The 18,115-nt window shown below is 38.2% G+C and overlaps 1 protein-coding gene across 2 annotated transcripts; it reads left to right on the forward strand.

Annotated features, from left to right (window-relative positions):
* Positions 1-441: 441 nt before the first annotated feature.
* Positions 442-18,110, forward strand: SHISAL2B (shisa like 2B). Of its 2 annotated transcripts, none has more exons than XM_032473024.1 (3): positions 442-933; positions 5,255-5,412; positions 17,916-18,110. In XM_032473024.1, the coding sequence occupies exons 1-3, from the start codon at positions 743-745 to the stop codon at positions 18,050-18,052; spliced, it is 486 nt and encodes a 161-aa protein (XP_032328915.1). In that variant the 5' UTR covers positions 442-742; the 3' UTR covers positions 18,053-18,110. The 2 variants fall into 2 exon arrangements, with proteins under 2 accessions (XP_032328915.1, XP_032328925.1); XM_032473034.1 differs by lacking the exon at positions 17,916-18,110 and adding an exon at positions 1,193-1,340 and having other exon boundaries at positions 5,255-5,390.
* Positions 18,111-18,115: the final 5 nt, after the last annotated feature.

An 18,115-nucleotide genomic window follows, 5' to 3' on the forward strand; every position in this document is an offset into this window, starting at 1 on the left:
TCCTTCCTTTTGCAGGTTGTTTAACTGAATACAGAACGTACGGCTAGTTTTTGGAGAAAAATTTGTTCTTGTTTTTGATATTTAAATTGGCAGATTTTATTGTATCACACATGCTTTTCAAGAGAGAAGGGGTACGTCTCAACAGCCCGTTAACGGTAGTTCAGCGCGTTTTGTTCGGCCCACCACCCGGCTCCGAGGGTCGACGGTCCGTGGCGGGTAAAGCTTCCCGCCACGCGCCTTCCCCGCCCCCCTCCTCCCCGCCAGCCCTGCTCTGTTTGCCTGGAACCCACCTGCCCTGTCCCTCGGTAGACAGAATTATAACTTCGGATGCATGGGTCCAAATGGCAAATGTGTCCTATACCTCCCTTTTTCCTTCATGTGAAATCTTTCTGGCATGGAGTGGTGACCGCTCCAGGAATAGAGGGAAAGTGTAGGGGAGTCAAGAGGAACGTGCAGAGAGGGGAGCGAGGGTGAGGGACAAGAGCTACAGGGCCGGAGATCGGCAGATAAAAGGACCACTCACTAGCGAGAGGGAGAAGCGCGAGTAAAGTGACCAGACCCCACGCGGACTGCGGAGGAGAGCGGGCAGAACAGGCGCGTGGAGGCTGAGCGCCCAAGCAGTCAGCCCCCGGATCGCAAGAGGGGAGCCCGGGAGGAGGGGTCCGCGGGCGCGCGCGGGGTGGGAGGCGTGCAGCAGGGGCAGGTCGGGGGCCTCGCGCTCCCCTGCCCTCAGCGGCGCGCGATGAGCCAGGCCAGCCGGGTGTGCTCCGGCTACTACAGCCTCAACCAAAGCTTCGTGGAGCCCTTCCAGTGCCCCCGGCGCGGCGACGCGGCCGCCCTCCTCTACTGCTGCGGCTTCGCCGACCTCAAATACTGCTGCAGCGAGCCGGGCAGCTACTTCCCCTACAAGCACAGCTACATGTGGAGCCTCAGGTGGGCAGGGCTGGGGGCTGGCGGCCCGGGGCTGGGGAGGCGACGAGCCGGGCCACGCCGGGAGGAGGGAGGTAGCCCGCGTCCCCACGACCCTCCCAGGTCGGGTCCCTCCGGGAGTAAAGGAACCTCCGAGGGCAGGCGAGGGCCTGCAGAGAAACCTCCCCCGGCCCGAAGCTCCCTCGGGAGCCAGGACCCGCTCGGTGCCACCCTCGTCCAGCGAGGGTCGGGCGGTGACCCCAGAGGTGTGAACCCGCCCCAGGACCCCAGGCGAAGAGCGCGCGGGAGGAGTGCCGGCTCTGCGCCCAGGGCGCACGCAGGGCCGCCTGGCGGGAGCGCACGGCTCTTCACTCTCCTCAGGGATCCGTCCCAGGCGGCGGGCTCTGCGGGCGGAGACTGAAGACACGCAGGTAACTTAAGGAGACGGTTTGATTTCTCTTTTTGATTTGTTTGGGCAGTTGATACATTTGAATAGAAGGGGGCTCCTTTGAGACTCATTTTAGGGCGTTAATCAAGGATCAGAGTATTTTAAGCCTCTTTGCCAGTAAGAAGGATTTGGCTGTATTCTTTAAAATATCAACAAACAAACAAACAAACAAAAGATGTTGGAGGAGGGGGCCGCACATAGGACTGGGCTTAACAATTTGCCCTTCTCAGCCGATCTCACGCTGATCCTGGACCGAACTGGAGACTCACAGAGAGGGAGAGTTTTAGTTGCTCTAATTACAACACACGTAGAACCTTTCCAGGACACTCCCTTTCTCAACACCTCAGCTCTTTGAGCATTGTTGGAAAGTGAAGAGACTTTGTAAGGTGGTGTCTTTCTTGCTTCTCTTCCCTATGATGGGAATTTTACTTATTCCAATTTGTGTTTATGCAGATGTTTTCATTGTGAAGTGCTTCCAGTTCCCCCAAATGCAAGAGGTGGCAAACTTAGAACTTGATTCTTTCATTTTGCCTGGAGAACGCATGGGGTGGGACGATTGTAGGAAAGAACTGCCACCCCATATGAAACTATTTTTTGTAAACAAGTTAGCTTATATCTGGGGGAGAGAGAGAGAGAGGATTGACTCTGCTAAGAAGAAGACTTTAATTCCTCCCAATCTCCTAGCATGGTCCAGAATTTGGCACACATGTCAAGTCTACAGCAAATTACTTTAAATGTTATTTCTTAGAGCAGTAAAGTAATTTTTTTTAATGCATTGCAAGCTTCAAAAAAAAAATCTCGAAAGGAGTGCCTACTTACCAACAAGTTCAACTGACAAAGTTGTATTGTGCCAAAACAGGGCAAAATCTCAGAAAAGAATGACAGCTTATCCTTATCATTTGGGGAAGCAGTCTGAATTGCACTGGCATATTATCTAACGTTTTGGAAAATAACATAGTAATCCAGTTCTAAGTCTTAGGAAGTGTTGATAATGGTAGCAGTGCCTCCAAATGAGACTGGCTACTCTTAAGTCAAACTCAATTGGAAAGGTGCCTAGGATTCTCAGAATTCTGAATTGTTCCCAAGTGACAAGCAGCAGAGTATAGAAACCCTCCCTTGGGTTTGTGAGGGCACAAAGGAATGAACAGCTGGCTGGGGTCTTCATTCAACTCAGGTGGTGCACTCAGTTCCTGGGAAATAGAAAAATCATTTCAACTGATGGCATCACTTGGCACTGTTAGACCTGGGTCTCTTCTTAGTTATTGAGCTCTGAGAACACAATGGGGAGGTAAAAATTCAGAGCTTCAATTCCCTTGCATTCTTTACTCTCTCCCCTAATTTAAAATAGTCCTACTGTGAAACATCTCCCCAAAGTCACTAGCGTATTTGTTCTGGGATTCTGTAGCTGCTGCAGAAAGGCACAGGTATAAAACCTCCAGGTAAATGAAGTTGCTAAATAGGAGAGATCTGGTGTTAATGTGACGGCAGCTTCAGACCCTTTCTCAGGGATTGAAAAGCAGACCGCCCCATGGTGCTGTGAGGAAAGGATAATTCTCCCTTTTCTGTGTCTGGTCCACTCCCATCTCTTCTCTTTTTCTAAATCCCTAACCTCTAAGGGTTTCCTTTGTTACCCTTCTTCAGGACCTAGGAAAAGAATGCCTATTGCGCAGGGCTATGCATTCATTCAGTAAGTATTTGTTGAAATGAATATTTTAAGAGACTCCCAGAGCTCCATCTTCATCTGGAGTTTTGCATGCATAAAGCAACATTTCTATAAAGTAGAACTGTGACATTGAAACAGTTCATCAGGATTATGAAGAACCTATTTTTATAACAGAAAGAAATAGCATGCCTTTTCCTTCAGCTCACGTGGTGTGTTTTTTAAATTGTGTACATTTAAAGCCCATAATATATACATTGAATTTAATTAAGTTGACAATTTTACTTTTAAATTGAATAAATTACTTTTTCACTTTGAAGAATTTTTTCATAGCAGAGCAGAGGTAATTAAGTTTGTTTGTTTATTTATTTTATTTACAATGGAGGTACTGGGGATTGAACCCAGGACCTTGTGCATGCTAAGCATGCACTCTACCACTGAGCTATACCTTCCCCTCAAGGATTTTTTAATTACTAGGTTCTCATTTCAGGACTCTTTCCAAATGTCTGGCCTCCTAGCTGCATTGTGAAGCAGATAATATTAATTAAGAGGATTACGTTCCCATGTGTCGGTGTGTAGTTGTAACCTTCCCTGACACATAATGATCTACAAAAGTCAGCTTTGGTGCAAGCAAGCATGAAAGGGGTTGCCGGAGCCAAGGAGTATACCCCTTGGAAGAGAGAGCACAAAGTGAGGGTAAACGCCGGTTTAAATGTATAACAACATACCGACTCTGGACACAAAACTGCCCAGTCTTCACGTGTGTGGGGGGCTAGAAGAATTGGGCTGATAGTAATAAACCAAGCACAAGAATCTTTTGAAGTCTGACTCCATGTCTGTGTCTCAAGAGGCAATCTCTGAAACTGCCAGGGGGCTCTGTCTCCTAAAACCAAGGAAAAGTGGGATGAGCTTAGCCCCTCACGTTTAATTCTGTTCTTCCTCCCAAAGCATTGACACACTGAGCATCCCTGGTCAAGTTCCCCTTCCTAACCTTTTGGTACATGTAAAATTTGTTAGGACCCTAATCTCTGGGAAATAGCAGAAAGTCGAAAGGCAAGTCAGGAAGAGAATGAAAAAAAAGATCATTACTTTTCAATGATCATTTCAATGGTCATTACTTTTCAATTACTACAAATGGATCAATCACCAGTCAATTATCATTTACTGTCATTTATGAAACATTTAGTACAAGCTAAGTACTCTATTAAACACTTTTATTAAGTGTGCACATCACTATGGGAAAGTCAACAGAAGTATCTGCTCTTGAGCGGCTTAAAATCTGATTATATGTCCTTACACTCCTTACACATTCACACGTACATAGGACTCATGAAAGTAAAGTACGTATGTTTGCATATTAGTCTTTCAAGATCATTTTCTTTTTTCCAAGCTTCTTTTCCCATTAAAAATATTAAGTTTACAGGTTTATGAAAGCTATGTTATTTCTCAAATGCCTTATAGATAACTGTGTCAGAATTATTACAAATTTAATGCAAAGCAAATAATATCAGATATACATTGCATTTTTAGAGAAAAGTACAAGGACGTCTTCTTTAATGCTAGAAGCCATTGGTGCTATGCTCTTTTAGAAAGGAAAAATTCAGATTGAACATGAACTTTATGTACGTTTCATAAACATTGCTTTCCTTTCATTAAACTGTCTTCTCTCTTGTAATAGTTGTGGTTTTGGGTATTAATACGTGATAACTCCCATACATGTCTCCAAAAGAAAAGTTCTACATTTCTGGTAAACATCTCCCTACTTTTACAGAAGTAGTTATCTTTCTATTCATCTTTTATTGGTGAACCCAGTCTTTCCTCCTAAAATTTGTTAATAATAGAGGTTTCTTTGAGATATTTTTTAACCATCCCTAGAGAATCATGTGACCTTCTACCCGTAATATGAATTTACATGGGGGTGGGTGGCTCAGTGGTAGAGTGCGTGCCTAGCGTGCACAAGGTCCTGGGTTCAATCCCCAGTACCTCCATTAAAAAAAAAAAAAAGAATTTGCATGGTATTCTATACTAACATTAACATATAAATGTAGAGAGAAAAAGTAAGAATTTGATGGTAGAGAGTGAGCTGTAGATTTCAATCGTATGTTATTTATAAAAAAAAGTATGGTTATGAATGACTAAAGCAAGAATTAATAATATTTAAACCTTTTCTTTAGTTCGTGTGCAAGCCAGTCTGTGTGACAGTCACAGTGGGTTTTTTGTTTGCTTCTTTTCCTCAGCGTCGGAGCCCTGATTGGACTGGGAGTTGCTGCCCTGGTTTTACTTGCCTTTGTTATCAGCGTCTGTGTCCTTTGCTACTTATTTCTGTACACAAAGCCTCAAAGATTAGACACTGGCCTTAAACTTCAACATCTAGAGGCTGCTTCCCCTCAGGAAGGTAATTAGTATCCATTATTTGTAACCAATTACCTGTACTCTATTCGAAGTAATCACCTGTGCCTAGGAAACAGATTGTACTGTTAACAATGAATGCTTCTTAAAAATTCAGTTTATTATGTGTCTTTATAAAAATTCACGTTAAATAAGGCCTTAATGATGAAATACTTCAGAGAAATTGTGCCCAAGTCAAAATAGCGGTGGGATGTAAATTTTCTCATGAAAAATAATACATTGATCCAACAAATCTACTTTATTTATATGTCTCTCAGTTATAAAGGTTGTAGCTTCTTGGAATTTTGAAATTTTGTTTTTGATGGAGCGGGAGAAGTCAAATAAATAGAGGAACAAAATATCTGATAGTTAATTCTCAGTGTTGCATTGCTCTAGATCAGTTAGTTGATGGTCAGTTAAGCATTTATCTGTGTGCCTGTGGTGTGCAGAATTCAGAGGAAGTATATAAAGCAATTTGGAGGCATAAGAAAAGAAATTTAAAAATAAATAGAAGACAGTCTTTATTCTTGATTAGATCACAAACTAGTTCAGATAGATGGGCCTGTGTGTGCCTGAGTTTGTGTGTGTAGCACATCTATAAAGTAGAAATGTTTATGTGTGTTTTTGGAACTGAATCTCACTGTTATCTGACTTATGAGTGTTATATGTGCTAAGTGTTATCATTATGAAACACGCAGAACTGTTAAAATATTTTGTGAATGTAAATTTCTATTAGTATATTTTAAAAGTAGTCATCATGAATTTTATTTTGATATATATTAATATATTTGAATAAAAATTTAGAATATATATTATATATTTATAATAAGACACAGATGCTCACTAACTTCCATTTAAAAAGAAAATGAAGAACTTTATTTTTTTAAAAATTGAGAAAATTCCCTTTCCATAGGCTTTATCTATTTTTGCTGAATCCGGAAACATATTTATGGAGTACATGCTCTGGAGCCTTCTCAAATGCACCGCCACCACATGATTGCATTAGCTCTAGTTTGCTTCTTGGTGGAGGTCTCTCTCAGAGGGTACCTTGTGTCACCTCACAGGAGTCCAGCTCCCTTTGGAGTTTGCTTTCTGAAGCACTGTTTGGAGAGGGCATGGCTGAACTGACAGGTTATTCGCTGAGTTTAATCCAAAGACTCAAACTGTTTCTCCCAGGCAAAATGAAGTAGTGGACTAGTGATTATCAGATAATCAGAGAGTAAAATCAATTTTTGTCTCAATTGCTCAGATAATCTGAAATCTCAGTTCTTAAATTTTATTGTGCATAAGAATCACTTAGGGAGCTTGTTAAAACCGCAAACTCCAGACTGCGTTTTTAAAACAAATAGCTCCTCTTCCAGCTCTGTCCTTGCTCCCCTGCTGTCTTCTCTCCACAGAGAAGCCAGAGGGAGCCTATTAAAACCTAAATCAGGTCATGTCTCTACTCTACTCAAAACCCTAATTGCTCCCCATTTCTTTCAATAGATATGGCAGAGTTTTTGTGGTCTGCCCTCTTCACCTTTATTTCTTGCATCTGATGCCCTTGAAATTATTGGCTCAGGGCCTTTGCTCATGCCATCATCATTGTCTGGAATGCTTTCCTCTCGCTTTCACTTGCTCTAGACCTTTACTAAAAGTCACCTTCTCAGGGAGTTCTTCCCTGGTCACCCTACCTGCATTTTTAACTTCAACATTTAAATACCTCCTTCCTGCTTTATTTTTCTCCAAAGCACTTACCACTAATATATGAATATATTTCACTTATCTATTGTCCAACTTTTCTCCACTCCAACTAGAAAAGTAAGTTCCAGGAAAGTAGGAATTTTTGTCTTGCTTGCTCACTATGTGTCCCTAGTGCCTAGCACACCTAACAAATGTTTACTCACTGAATGGAGTGAAGTAGCAGTGTGCCTCTATTATAGGTGATCAAAGGAGCATGTTCATTGTCATTATTACAGTCATCAAACATTCATTGATTTCCTCTTCTATAACAATGCATTGTGCTAAATAAAAGTTGATTATTTTTTCCTGAGTTAGCTCAGGGACTACTCCAAAATTTTATTTCAAGTGGGCTCCGAAAACCCAGCAACAGAAGTAGTTGGCTCAAATCTTATAGTCTTACGGCCATTTAGCTAAGGAGATCCATTAATGCATCACCTATGTAGTTAGATGAGGCTACTTTCTTACAATGAAATGTCCCTGCTCTACCCTTCTCAAAAACATTATGTTTACCAAGTCAGCAAATTAATTCAATACATCTTTGCTGAGTGCTTACTCTTGGTAAGGCAGGATTTTATCTGATCGTTGCCTTCTGCTGCTTTCAAATTAGGTGATTTTGGACCCTTGGTTTCATATTAACCAAATCAGATATAGCAGAGAGCTGAAAACAAAATAGATCATCCAAATGTCACTGGAATAGGAAGAGGAAACGATTTATATTTGAAAGCGACCCTTTGAAGTGGTAATTAAAAACCACTGTTGTACCTCTTGTTAAATATGCATTCTCCATTCCAGTGATTCTTCCACCTAGGGATAGATGCCAGTGTTCCAGCTACTGAGAAAACATGTCTTTATTCCATTTAAGGAATGCCTTAAAGGTTAGGAACATAATATTATGTTTGCATAATAATTAAGCAAGTAAAATTACATCAGAGGAAAATTGGTTTCAGTTTCCACTCCTTTCTTTCAAAACTATCTGTTCTTAATTATTTCAGATTATTTTAGATTAATTTTTAGAATTGAGACATTTTTCATTACAGGCAATCTGAATGGCCTGAAGGGAACGAGTTTTGGGGCACATTACTAAAACTGACCTAAGGCACTGGACTTTTTACAAATTTCTATAAATGACAGCAGTGTTAAAGAAACAACAGGCCCCAAATGGAGTCAGTTGTGCTAAGCCCCATGTCAGCAAACCAAAACTTAATTCCTAACCTAACTGCAGTTTCAGCCTCTCCCAGGAGTGGAATTTTAAACCTATTAGTCTGGAATTTCCTGATGAACACTAGCACCAAGGCGATCTGCAGCATAGTCTCACCCACTCTTCCCCTAATGGAAGGTGACTGCCTGAAAATATCCTTTCTTTTGTTTATGACTTCCTTGTTCTAGCCCCTCTGCCTATAAAAACCTTCCATTTCATACATCTTCTCAGGGCCCCTTTCTACTTGCTATGTTGGATGCTGTCCAATTCATGAATTGTTGGATAAGGAGAGAATATAGCTCAAATGATAGAGCCCATGCTTAGCATGTACAAGGGCCTGTGTTCAATCCCCAGTACCTCCCCAAATAAATAAATAAATAAATAAATAAATAAATAAATAAATAAACAAACCTAACCTCCCCAACACCAAAAATTTTAAAAATTAAAAAAAAAAAAAGAGAGAGATACTGAACTGTTGGATAAAGCCAACTACATCTTCAAATTCACTCAGCTGAATTTTGTTTTTTTAACAATAGTTTAAGTCTAAAATAGTCTAACCTTAGACTATTTTGCCAAGATTTTCCCTTTGTGTATCTTTATTCTATTAGGGTTCATTATTTCTAATATATACAATTTAAGGTTTTGTATGTTTTAAGTTGATCCCAAGAACACCAGGTCTCTGGTAGCGGCTGGGCTACTTCCAAGGGCTCACTTTGTAGAGGTCCCTATTGCTAAGCAATTGATTGGTCCTTAAACTGTGTCCCATAATCATTTTTTTTTCCTTTTAACTTCTGTGTTTTGAGTTATGCATGTATCTCAAAACAGTTCTGAGAAGAAGATAGCTATGTGAAGGGCATCTTTCTGAGTCGACACTCTTGGGGTGAGTGCTCATTTCGTCAGATGTGGAAGCATTTATGATAAATAGGGGAACAATTGAAGGGATGCAAGTCTTAGGTCCCTGCTTCTCAAACTTTTCCATTGGAGAATCCTTGAAGGTAGATAAGAAAGGAATTTGTACCTCTAGAATTTCAAGGGTTATAGTGGAAAGGCCTGCCTTGTGAGCTTTAAATTATTTAAGTTTGCCCATTGTATTTTTTAAATTATGAGAATTTTAAATTTGATTGCTAATATAATGACTTGTTTAACTCTAATGGTAACATCATCTCCTTTCCATTTCTGAGTAAAACTGATGCTCCAGGAAGAGAAACGATATTCATTCTGTGGTTTTGAGTATCCATTGACCCGCTAGGGTTGTGAGAGGGGTGAGACATTGAGGAGAGGGTTCTTAGAAGTAGAATTATTGATGAAATAGAAGGGCAGAGGGTAGAGCTGCTTGACACAAGTGAAATAATGGTGTTGTATAGGAATAATAGCTCCAATTGTCTATTATTTGGTGGTCTCTTTTGCAAAGGCAGGCAATCTAAATGAAAAGGCTAAGCAAGTCAGCAGTAAGGCACTGTTGTCTAAGAGGAAAATGTAAGTTATATATGGAATACTGAGGAAGCAAGCAGATTCAAGACAAGCTCAGAGTGTCTGCTATATTTCTTCTTAGAAGACATCCTCACACCCCCAGAAAGAAAACTTTTTTAAAAATTCACTTTTGGTTTAGGAAAATTAGAAAATATGGAAAAACAAACAAATAACTTCACCCATCATCCCATCACATGGAGATAACAGATATTAACACCATGGTGAATATCCTTCCTTGATTGTTTTTCTATGCCTCTATAGATACATGTATATGACAAAATGGGGAAAAAATGAATCCTATAACATGCTTTTTTTTAAACTGACCAATACTGACATTGTTGTTTGCCAGTAAATAAACTCCTTTGCCATCACTTTTTTCTTTTTTTTTAATTGAAGTATAGTTGATTTACAATGTTGTGTTAGTTTCAGGTGTACAGTGAAGTGATTAGGTTGTACATACATATATATTATTATTTTTTAGATTCCTTTCCATTATGTCATCACTTTTTATGATTTCATTATTTATTACCTTGATGGCGTGCTATGACTTTTTATTCTTTTATTTTGACAAAGTTCACACTTTCAGAAAAGTTGCAAGAAAAGTATAAGGTTGTATACCTTTTCTCAGATTTACTAATTATTAATATTTTGCCTCATTTTCTTCATCTTGACTTTCTTTTGATGTATATTTTCTGAACCATTTCAAAAATAATTTGCAGATAACATGCCATAACATTTCAGCATATATTTCGTAAGAACAATGATTTTTTTCCTCACATAATTAAAGTACATTTATCAAAGTCAGGAAGTACAACATTGATACAGTAATATTATATCATCTGTAGTTTATATTCAAGTTTTGCCAATATCCTTAATAGCTATTTTTTTCTTATCTAGACTCTTGTCCAGAATTACATCTTGTAATGAGTTGTCATATTTCTTTAGTTTTCTTTAATCCTCAGCCTCACTTTGTCTTTGGTGATCTTGACAGTTTGGGAAAGTAAAAGCCAGTTATATTGTACAGTGTCCCTCAATTTAAGTTTGTCTGATGTTTTTTCTCATGATTGGAGAGAAATACATTTTGACAGGACTACCACATTAGTTATATTCTCAGGACATCATATCAAGAAGCACATAATATTGGGTTGTCCAGGTACGATGTTAACTTGGATTCTTTGGTTAAGGTTGTATTTGTTGGATTAATCCATCGTAAAGTCACTATTTTTCCTTTTGTCATCACTAAGTAATATGTTGGGAGGTATGAAAATATCCTGTTCCTCCTCAGACTTTCACCCAACCATTGATGGTTCTGGCTGACTATTTTCATTCAAAATTCAAAATAATTTCAGAATTATTATTATGATAGTTGTAAAAATGGCAATTTTCTAACCTTCTCTGTATATTAGTTGTTACTCTACTACAAGGAAGACTTTTCCTTTTCCTCTATTTACCTATTCATTTATTTACTAATATCAGTATGGAATCATTCTTTATTCTACTACTGTCATTATTTGGGCCCTTAAATTATCTCAGATTTGGCCTCTGGGAGCCGCTTCAAATTGGGTCCTGTGTCCTTTTGAAATGTGTCCATCCTTTTCTGAGCATTTTTTTGCTTTCAGTCACAAAATGTTCTAGGGCATCTTGTACTTTTCCTGTTCCAGCCCTGAAATCTGCCATTTCTCCAAAAAGTTTAATTCATTTTAGTTGGGATTGGTGTTTAGAAACCAAGTCTGGGTATATTCTATTTTATTGAGTGATTGACTTTGAACTAGCTTCCATTTTTTCCATTACACATGTGCATTGAACATCTAAGTTTTTTTTTTTTTAGCATAAATCCCTAGGAGTGGAATTGCTGACCGAAGGATTGGCACATATTAAAGGCTTTGGCTACAAGTTGCTCATGTCCTCCAGAAAATAATTATGTCATGGGTATTTTTATTTCAAAAGATACATATTTCACTAATTTCATTGAGAGAAACAACATGGTGTTTTATTTTTAATTTATCTTAATTAGGAGCGAGAGTGGACATTTTAAGTGTTTTTGTCATTGTTTCTTTTGTGGCATATTGGTGCTTGTATCTTATATACATTTTTTCTATAGGGGTGTTCATTTTTCATTACTTCATGAGAACTTCCCATACAGTAACTCAAGTTTTTCCCGCATATATTGCAAATGTTTTTTCATAGTTGTTTCCTTTTTAATTTTATGTGTAACGTTTTTTCAACTGACATTTCTCTTTGTGTAATTTCTCCCTTTAGTTTCATGCTTAGAAAGTTCTTACCTCCCTCTAAGCTATAATGATATTCACCTATATTTTCTTCTAATACAGTAATTCTTATTTTAATTTAAATCATTAATAGTCCTAGAATTTTTATTTTTGTGTTGAGGTAGGGATCTGCCTTTATTTTTATTTTACAAATAATGAGACAATTGTTCAAGTATTTTTTGGACAATTTATGTTTTTTCTTTTGCCAATTTAAAATGTCACCTTTGTCATAAACTAAATTCTTATATATCCTAGGATCTGTTTTTAGACTTTCTGTTCTGTTAAATTTATCAGTATGTTTATTCTTCAGGTAGTAAAATACTTTAAAAATTATTGTAGCTATAGAGTTTATTTTAATATCTGATTAGGCAAGACTTTCTCTCCCTTCCCATTATGCTTTTTTCCCCAAAGTTTCTTGGCTACCTTTGTAACATTTGGTATTCCAAATAAACTTTTGAATCATATTGTCCAATTTTTCAAAATCAAGGGGTATTTTGATGGATTTTGTACTAAATTTACAAATAACTTTAGGAGCTATTTTTCTTAGTGGCGTTAACACCAATTCAACCAAACTCTGCTCAAAACACTTACTAATTATGCTGCCAAATTAATTGTTAATGCTATTCTTTGTTTCAGAATAGCTTTAAGAACTCACTGAGATCTTAGCTGAGATGGAATAATTTGAACTCAACGGCAGAAAAAGCCACTTGTGTCTCCTAAAGGGACCTTTCTACATTAGGCCTTTCTCTAATGAGTCTGGAATTTCCTGTGACTTTTTTTGTTCCTAGAATGTAGGAAGTCAACTTGCTCAGCAGAGCCACTGCTCCTTTTAGCATCTGTGAGTCTCCTCCTCGGGGTGCAGGGTTAGGCGATGCTAGCCAGTGTTGGAGCCAATAAGCAAAACAGTAGCCAGTCTCTCATTATGAAAATTCATTTAAAGGATTTAAAATATCAGCTAAATTCTTTTGTGAGATATGTTAGTCATCTATGGTTGAAAGAATTTAACAACGCAGAAAAGAAAAAAGGTCCAACTGTGGACAAAAATAGATTTTTTTTAATAAAATTTCTGGATAGAACTGTCTTCATTCATTGATTGATGGGCAAAGCAAAAGGGCAAGTCTAAGATTCTAACTTTCACAATGAATTTTTAGCTGTATTTACATAAGATACTTATATATTCTCAAGGGGGAGGCAGGGCATGGAAGAAGGGGAGGTCGCTTGATCAGTAGGTCACTGGGCAAGTTTTGCTCACGTCACCATTTACCTCAGATCCTGTCCTGTGCATCGTATTGAATTTGATGGGAGAATGTCCCCTTGTAAATAAAAAACACTTTTTTAGGGTGCAAATGGAAGATTTTGTGCCTCCACTAGAAGGAAATGCAGGATGAGTGGGGTGTGTAGCTTTTCTACTAAATAATAAATCGAGCTAGCTTACTAGTCCTTGGAACGGCTGTAGGACTGCAAAATGGTGATGCAGAGGCTGGGAAGACCCAGGCAGATAATAGCAGAAAAGCTTGATTATCGTTGTTGCCTGCCAGCCAGGAGACGAAGTCCTGCAGCGAGCGTCCCCAGCGTTCTGTTGATATTTTGAAATGTCAGGCAAGAGCAGAGTTCAAAGATGAGTTATAGGATAAATGGATCCCTGAGGAATGGTTCTGAAAATGAATGCAAAATTTAACTATTATTAGAAAAAATATATTGGCCTAGTTTGTGATGAGGGTAGGTGGAAAGAGTTTGATGAATTTGCTTTAAAGGGTGAATTTGATTGGTTTAGTGAATTGGATTTCAATTTTGGAGAGGCCAAAGCTTTAATTTAAATGCCAGTCTGAAAGGTATAGGATTAAAAGAAGGTTGAGATTTACGTAGCATGACTAGACCAAAAAAAAAAAAAAGAATAAAATGGGAAAAATGGAATGCAAGCAGCAGAAAGAGCTACTAATGTCCACCCAGGAAAGCACAGTGTTGTTGGCTCTTTGCAGTCTGTTCCCGGGTAAAGGAAAGGAGAAATTAAATAAGAAAAACCCTCTATGTGTAACAAACCCCTTGAGAGCTCAGTAGTATTACACATTTCTTACTTAAAATTGGATCCATGGTTTAACCTTGTGACAGAAGAGGCAGCTGGTTTTATCTCTACGTTGCTGGTTAAGAAGTTAGTTTCTGTTTATTAAAGGAAAATTAGGAGAGGCTGAGGTTGCTGAGATTTTTCCTCTTTTCTCTTTTAAAATCATTCCAAAGGGATGCAGTTAGTGGGACTCTGATGCCACGGCAGTGCAGACCCACTTGCTGCACTTGGTTTTTCCATAACGTGTCCAACTATTCTAACTTACCAGAGACATATATATTGAAAGCATCTTTGGATTTTCATCAGCTGCAGGGAGAGAGAGAGTGAACACCAGGATGTTAACTTGCTAATCAGAGCTCCTGCTTCAAGTGACGGCAGTGTACTGTTTATATCAAATCTTTTCTCAGTCGTGTGGCTGGGGAGTAGGGGAGTTTGTAAGTCTTAGATGAAGGAAAATCTGTAATACTGGAATGTGTTTTGTGAGCCTGTACATCTCAAAAGGCAGCAGACAGGTTAGATAAACTCTTTCAGTTGTTGACAGAAAAATACACGGTAGAAATTGGAGCTATCAGAATGGAGAGAACCCCAGGCCAAGGGGTTCTTTGAGAGAACCCCAAACTAAGTTAGGAAGTAACCTCTTGAGTTTAATTTCCATTAAAAAAAGACAAAACAAAAAACTCTGTATGTGATGAGGTAGAAACACTACCTTGAAACTCTCATTAGAATATTATAAATTTAAATATGTACAAAGCTTAGTAAACATGACAGATTTGAATCAGCCAACATGATGTCTTCAGACTTCGAGGAATTTGAATAAAATGTTAAAATTTTAGATGTTTAAGGAAATGTTGGAGGGGCAAGATAGGGGTAGGGGATTAAGAGGCATAAACTATTATGTATAAAATAAATAAGATACAAAGATGCATTGTACAGTACAGGGTATATAGCTAATATTTTATAGTAAGTTTAAACGGAGTATAATCTATAAAAATATTGAATCACTATGTTGTATGGCCTGGAACTAATATATTATAAATCAACTATACTTCAATTAAAAAAAAAAAAAAAGAAGTGCTTATATAAGATACAAATTGCATCCAGATAATATGAAATTAATTTGTATCTTAAATTCTTGATCTTTTACCTTTACCTGCTATGAGACTGAAGAGTAAAAACAATGCTAAACAAGTAAAAATAAACCTACATTTTTTTCAAATGCTATATAAGGAAGATGGTTTCAAGGCCCCCATGTATATATTCCACTCCTTATTTAGCAGTTGAATTTGAATCTACTGTATTTCTTAAAGTTTGCTTTGCAAATAACAGTCAAGAATTTATCAGATCATCAAATTTTCATGCCATCTTTTCCTACTGCATTTATCTTAAACAGTTTTGCTTGCTGATTGGGCAAAGGGCTACTTGTCAGGCTAGAAAATGTTGTGCTTACAGCAAATTAACTTTTCAAACTCAAACTATATGGTTGAAACATTATGAGTGAATGTTTAGAAGTAGAACATTATTTTACCAAAAGCTTAGAAGACAAGTAATGAAATAAAGCCATGTATTGTACTGATCTAGGCCCTACATTTAAAACATATTTTTAACATTAGCCCAGAGAACAAACAACACATATTTCAGTCCTATGGGTAAGATCTGGGAGCAGTAGTGAGACATTGCCCTTCCCAACTTGTAAATAATAATTGCCCTTTGAGTGTTGATCTATGAAATCAACCTGTAGTGGGGGATGTCCTGACTGGCCTGGAAAGCAGCCTATATGATTACTTACAAATGGGCAAAGCCAGGCAGTATGAACACACTTAAAGGTGAGGCTTAGACTTACCTAATAAAAAGAAGTGGAAAAATTATAATGAAGATAGACTAGATGTTAAAAAGTAGAGGAAAGCTACTTCTAATAGTGGAACCTCTTGGCCAGTGCGTCCCCCTTCCCCTTTGGTAGGTTTGGAGATTTTCTAAAACCTAAAGGACAGGTAAGCATTATTCAAACAAAGAAGATTAGAGAGTTAGGCAGCTGGAAGTGTGCAAAGGTTTAGGGCAGAGAGAGAAAGCCAGCGAGAGAGAGCAGGGCACGTGTGGGGAGCCTGTCAGGGTTTCAGTATGACGGGGGGATGGCGGTGAGCTGAGCCGGGAGAGGGAAGTAGGGCTGATCCTCAGCCTAACCAAGAAATTCAGATTTGCTCCTAAAGGATTTTAAGCAGAGAGAAGCTGACAGTAAGTGCTGTGAGGAAGTGCTGTATCAGTATCAGCTATGATTGTACTGCTGATAGTTTTGCATCCTTTCCCACTTAACATTGTATTCTGAGCACTTTGAACATAATTAAAAATTTCTTGGAAACCACTTTTTCAAATTAAATGGCTGCATGATACTTGATGCATGATAATTTAGCAGTTTCCTTATTAAAAATATGAAAGGTACTCACATTTTTTGATATTGAAATAACCAGCAAGTATTTTTATATATACATTTTAGATCTCACCTTGTATGGTTTCCTTGGTACTTCATGTTAAAATCACAAGGTAGGAACACTTCAGACTTAAAATAAGTGTACTAGTTTACACTCCCATCATCAGCACTCAACAGGCAATATTATTTATCCGTTGTGAAGGATCTCACTACAGCTCCGAGATCTTGCCTATAGGACTGAAAAATGCATGGTATTGTTCTCTGGGCTAATATTAAAAATATCTTGTTTAAAATGTGGGGCCTAGAGTGGTATGAGTAGGCTTTTTTTTTTTTTTTCTGGGAATGATCCAAATATCAGTATTGGACAAAGTTGGAGATGTCTATTAGATATCACAGTGGAGATGGCAACTAGGAAGTTGAACCTGGAGTTTAGGAGAATGTGGGTCAGAGATATGCATCTGGGAGTCATCAGCACAGAGATGGTATTAAAAACTGTAGGACAAATGAGATAATTAGGGAGAGAGCCAGCGACAAGAACTAATGACTGAGCCCTCAGGCACTCCTAAGCCTAAAATGCCCAGGAGAGGAAAAGGGACCAACAAGAGAGAGACCAAGAAAGAGAGATGGTGAATCGAGGAAGGGTGGCATCCCAGAAGCCAAGGGAAGACAGGCCTCTGACAGGCCAAGTAAGGTGTGGATTGTGAGCTGGACTGTGGACTTAGCAACAGGAGTTTATTAGTAACATTTATGATTTCTTGCACTATATTTACATATTTATATATTATTCAAATATATTTAAATATGTATATATTGGTGAAATATATTATTTTCACACCTAATTTTTCTAACACCATTCAGTAATAGTCTGTTTCTTTGCTATGAGCTTGTTAGTCTACCTTCTGATGAGCAAGGATTCACATTCCTTTTCCCCTGTGCATTTTGGACTCATTAATATAGAATGAGTGAATGGGGTGGTGGAACAAATATGCTCTTTTGAAGTTACATCTAAATTGATTATAATGGCAAAGCCTTAAGATTGTTGCAAATTATTACGATTGACTTTAGTTTCATTCACTTTGTGCATAGGGACAGTCACATTTTTATTAAGCAACACAGAAACTGTAACCTTCTTATCAAATGTATAGTTTCTTCCATGGAAGTGTGAAAAAAGGTAAGCATGAAATGATATCCTGACTTCTGTTTGACTTTCAGGAGGAAATGCTCAAAAGCAACTTTGAAATGATTCAATTCTCACTCATCCACAGTGTTTTCAGGACATCATATTTTATCTTTTAGGAACAAATTTTAACATAAAATTTGATGTCATAATTTCAAATAATTAATTTCATTTTGTTTTGTGTATCTGCAGGCAACTCAAACAGAAAAACCAAAGTCTTCAATTCAAATGCAGCATCAAATTCAATAAATGAAACATTCTATGTAGCTGATGATATCGTTCAAGAAAAAACAATGGATACGACACAAAGCGATATTGCTTATTATTAAAAATCCCGTGTTGTAAAAGCTTGCTGGAGAGATGAAGCAATAAAGAGTGCATTTCAAATACAG

Source organism: Camelus ferus, chromosome 3 (genome assembly GCF_009834535.1).
Source record: "Camelus ferus isolate YT-003-E chromosome 3, BCGSAC_Cfer_1.0, whole genome shotgun sequence".
Taxonomy (NCBI): domain Eukaryota; kingdom Metazoa; phylum Chordata; class Mammalia; order Artiodactyla; family Camelidae; genus Camelus; species Camelus ferus.

What these genes read in the sequence shown, in the direction of transcription:
- SHISAL2B (XM_032473024.1), top strand. Translation starts at nt 743, where the DNA reads ATGAGCCAGGCCAGCCGGGTGTGCTCCGGCTACTACAGCCTCAACCAA. An exon ending in AGCTACATGTGGAGCCTCAG is followed by an intron (nt 934 to 5,254) that starts GTGGGCAGGGCT and finishes TCTTTTCCTCAG; the next exon opens with CGTCGGAGCCCTGATTGGAC. An exon ending in GGCTGCTTCCCCTCAGGAAG is followed by an intron (nt 5,413 to 17,915) that starts GTAATTAGTATC and finishes GTGTATCTGCAG; the next exon opens with GCAACTCAAACAGAAAAACC.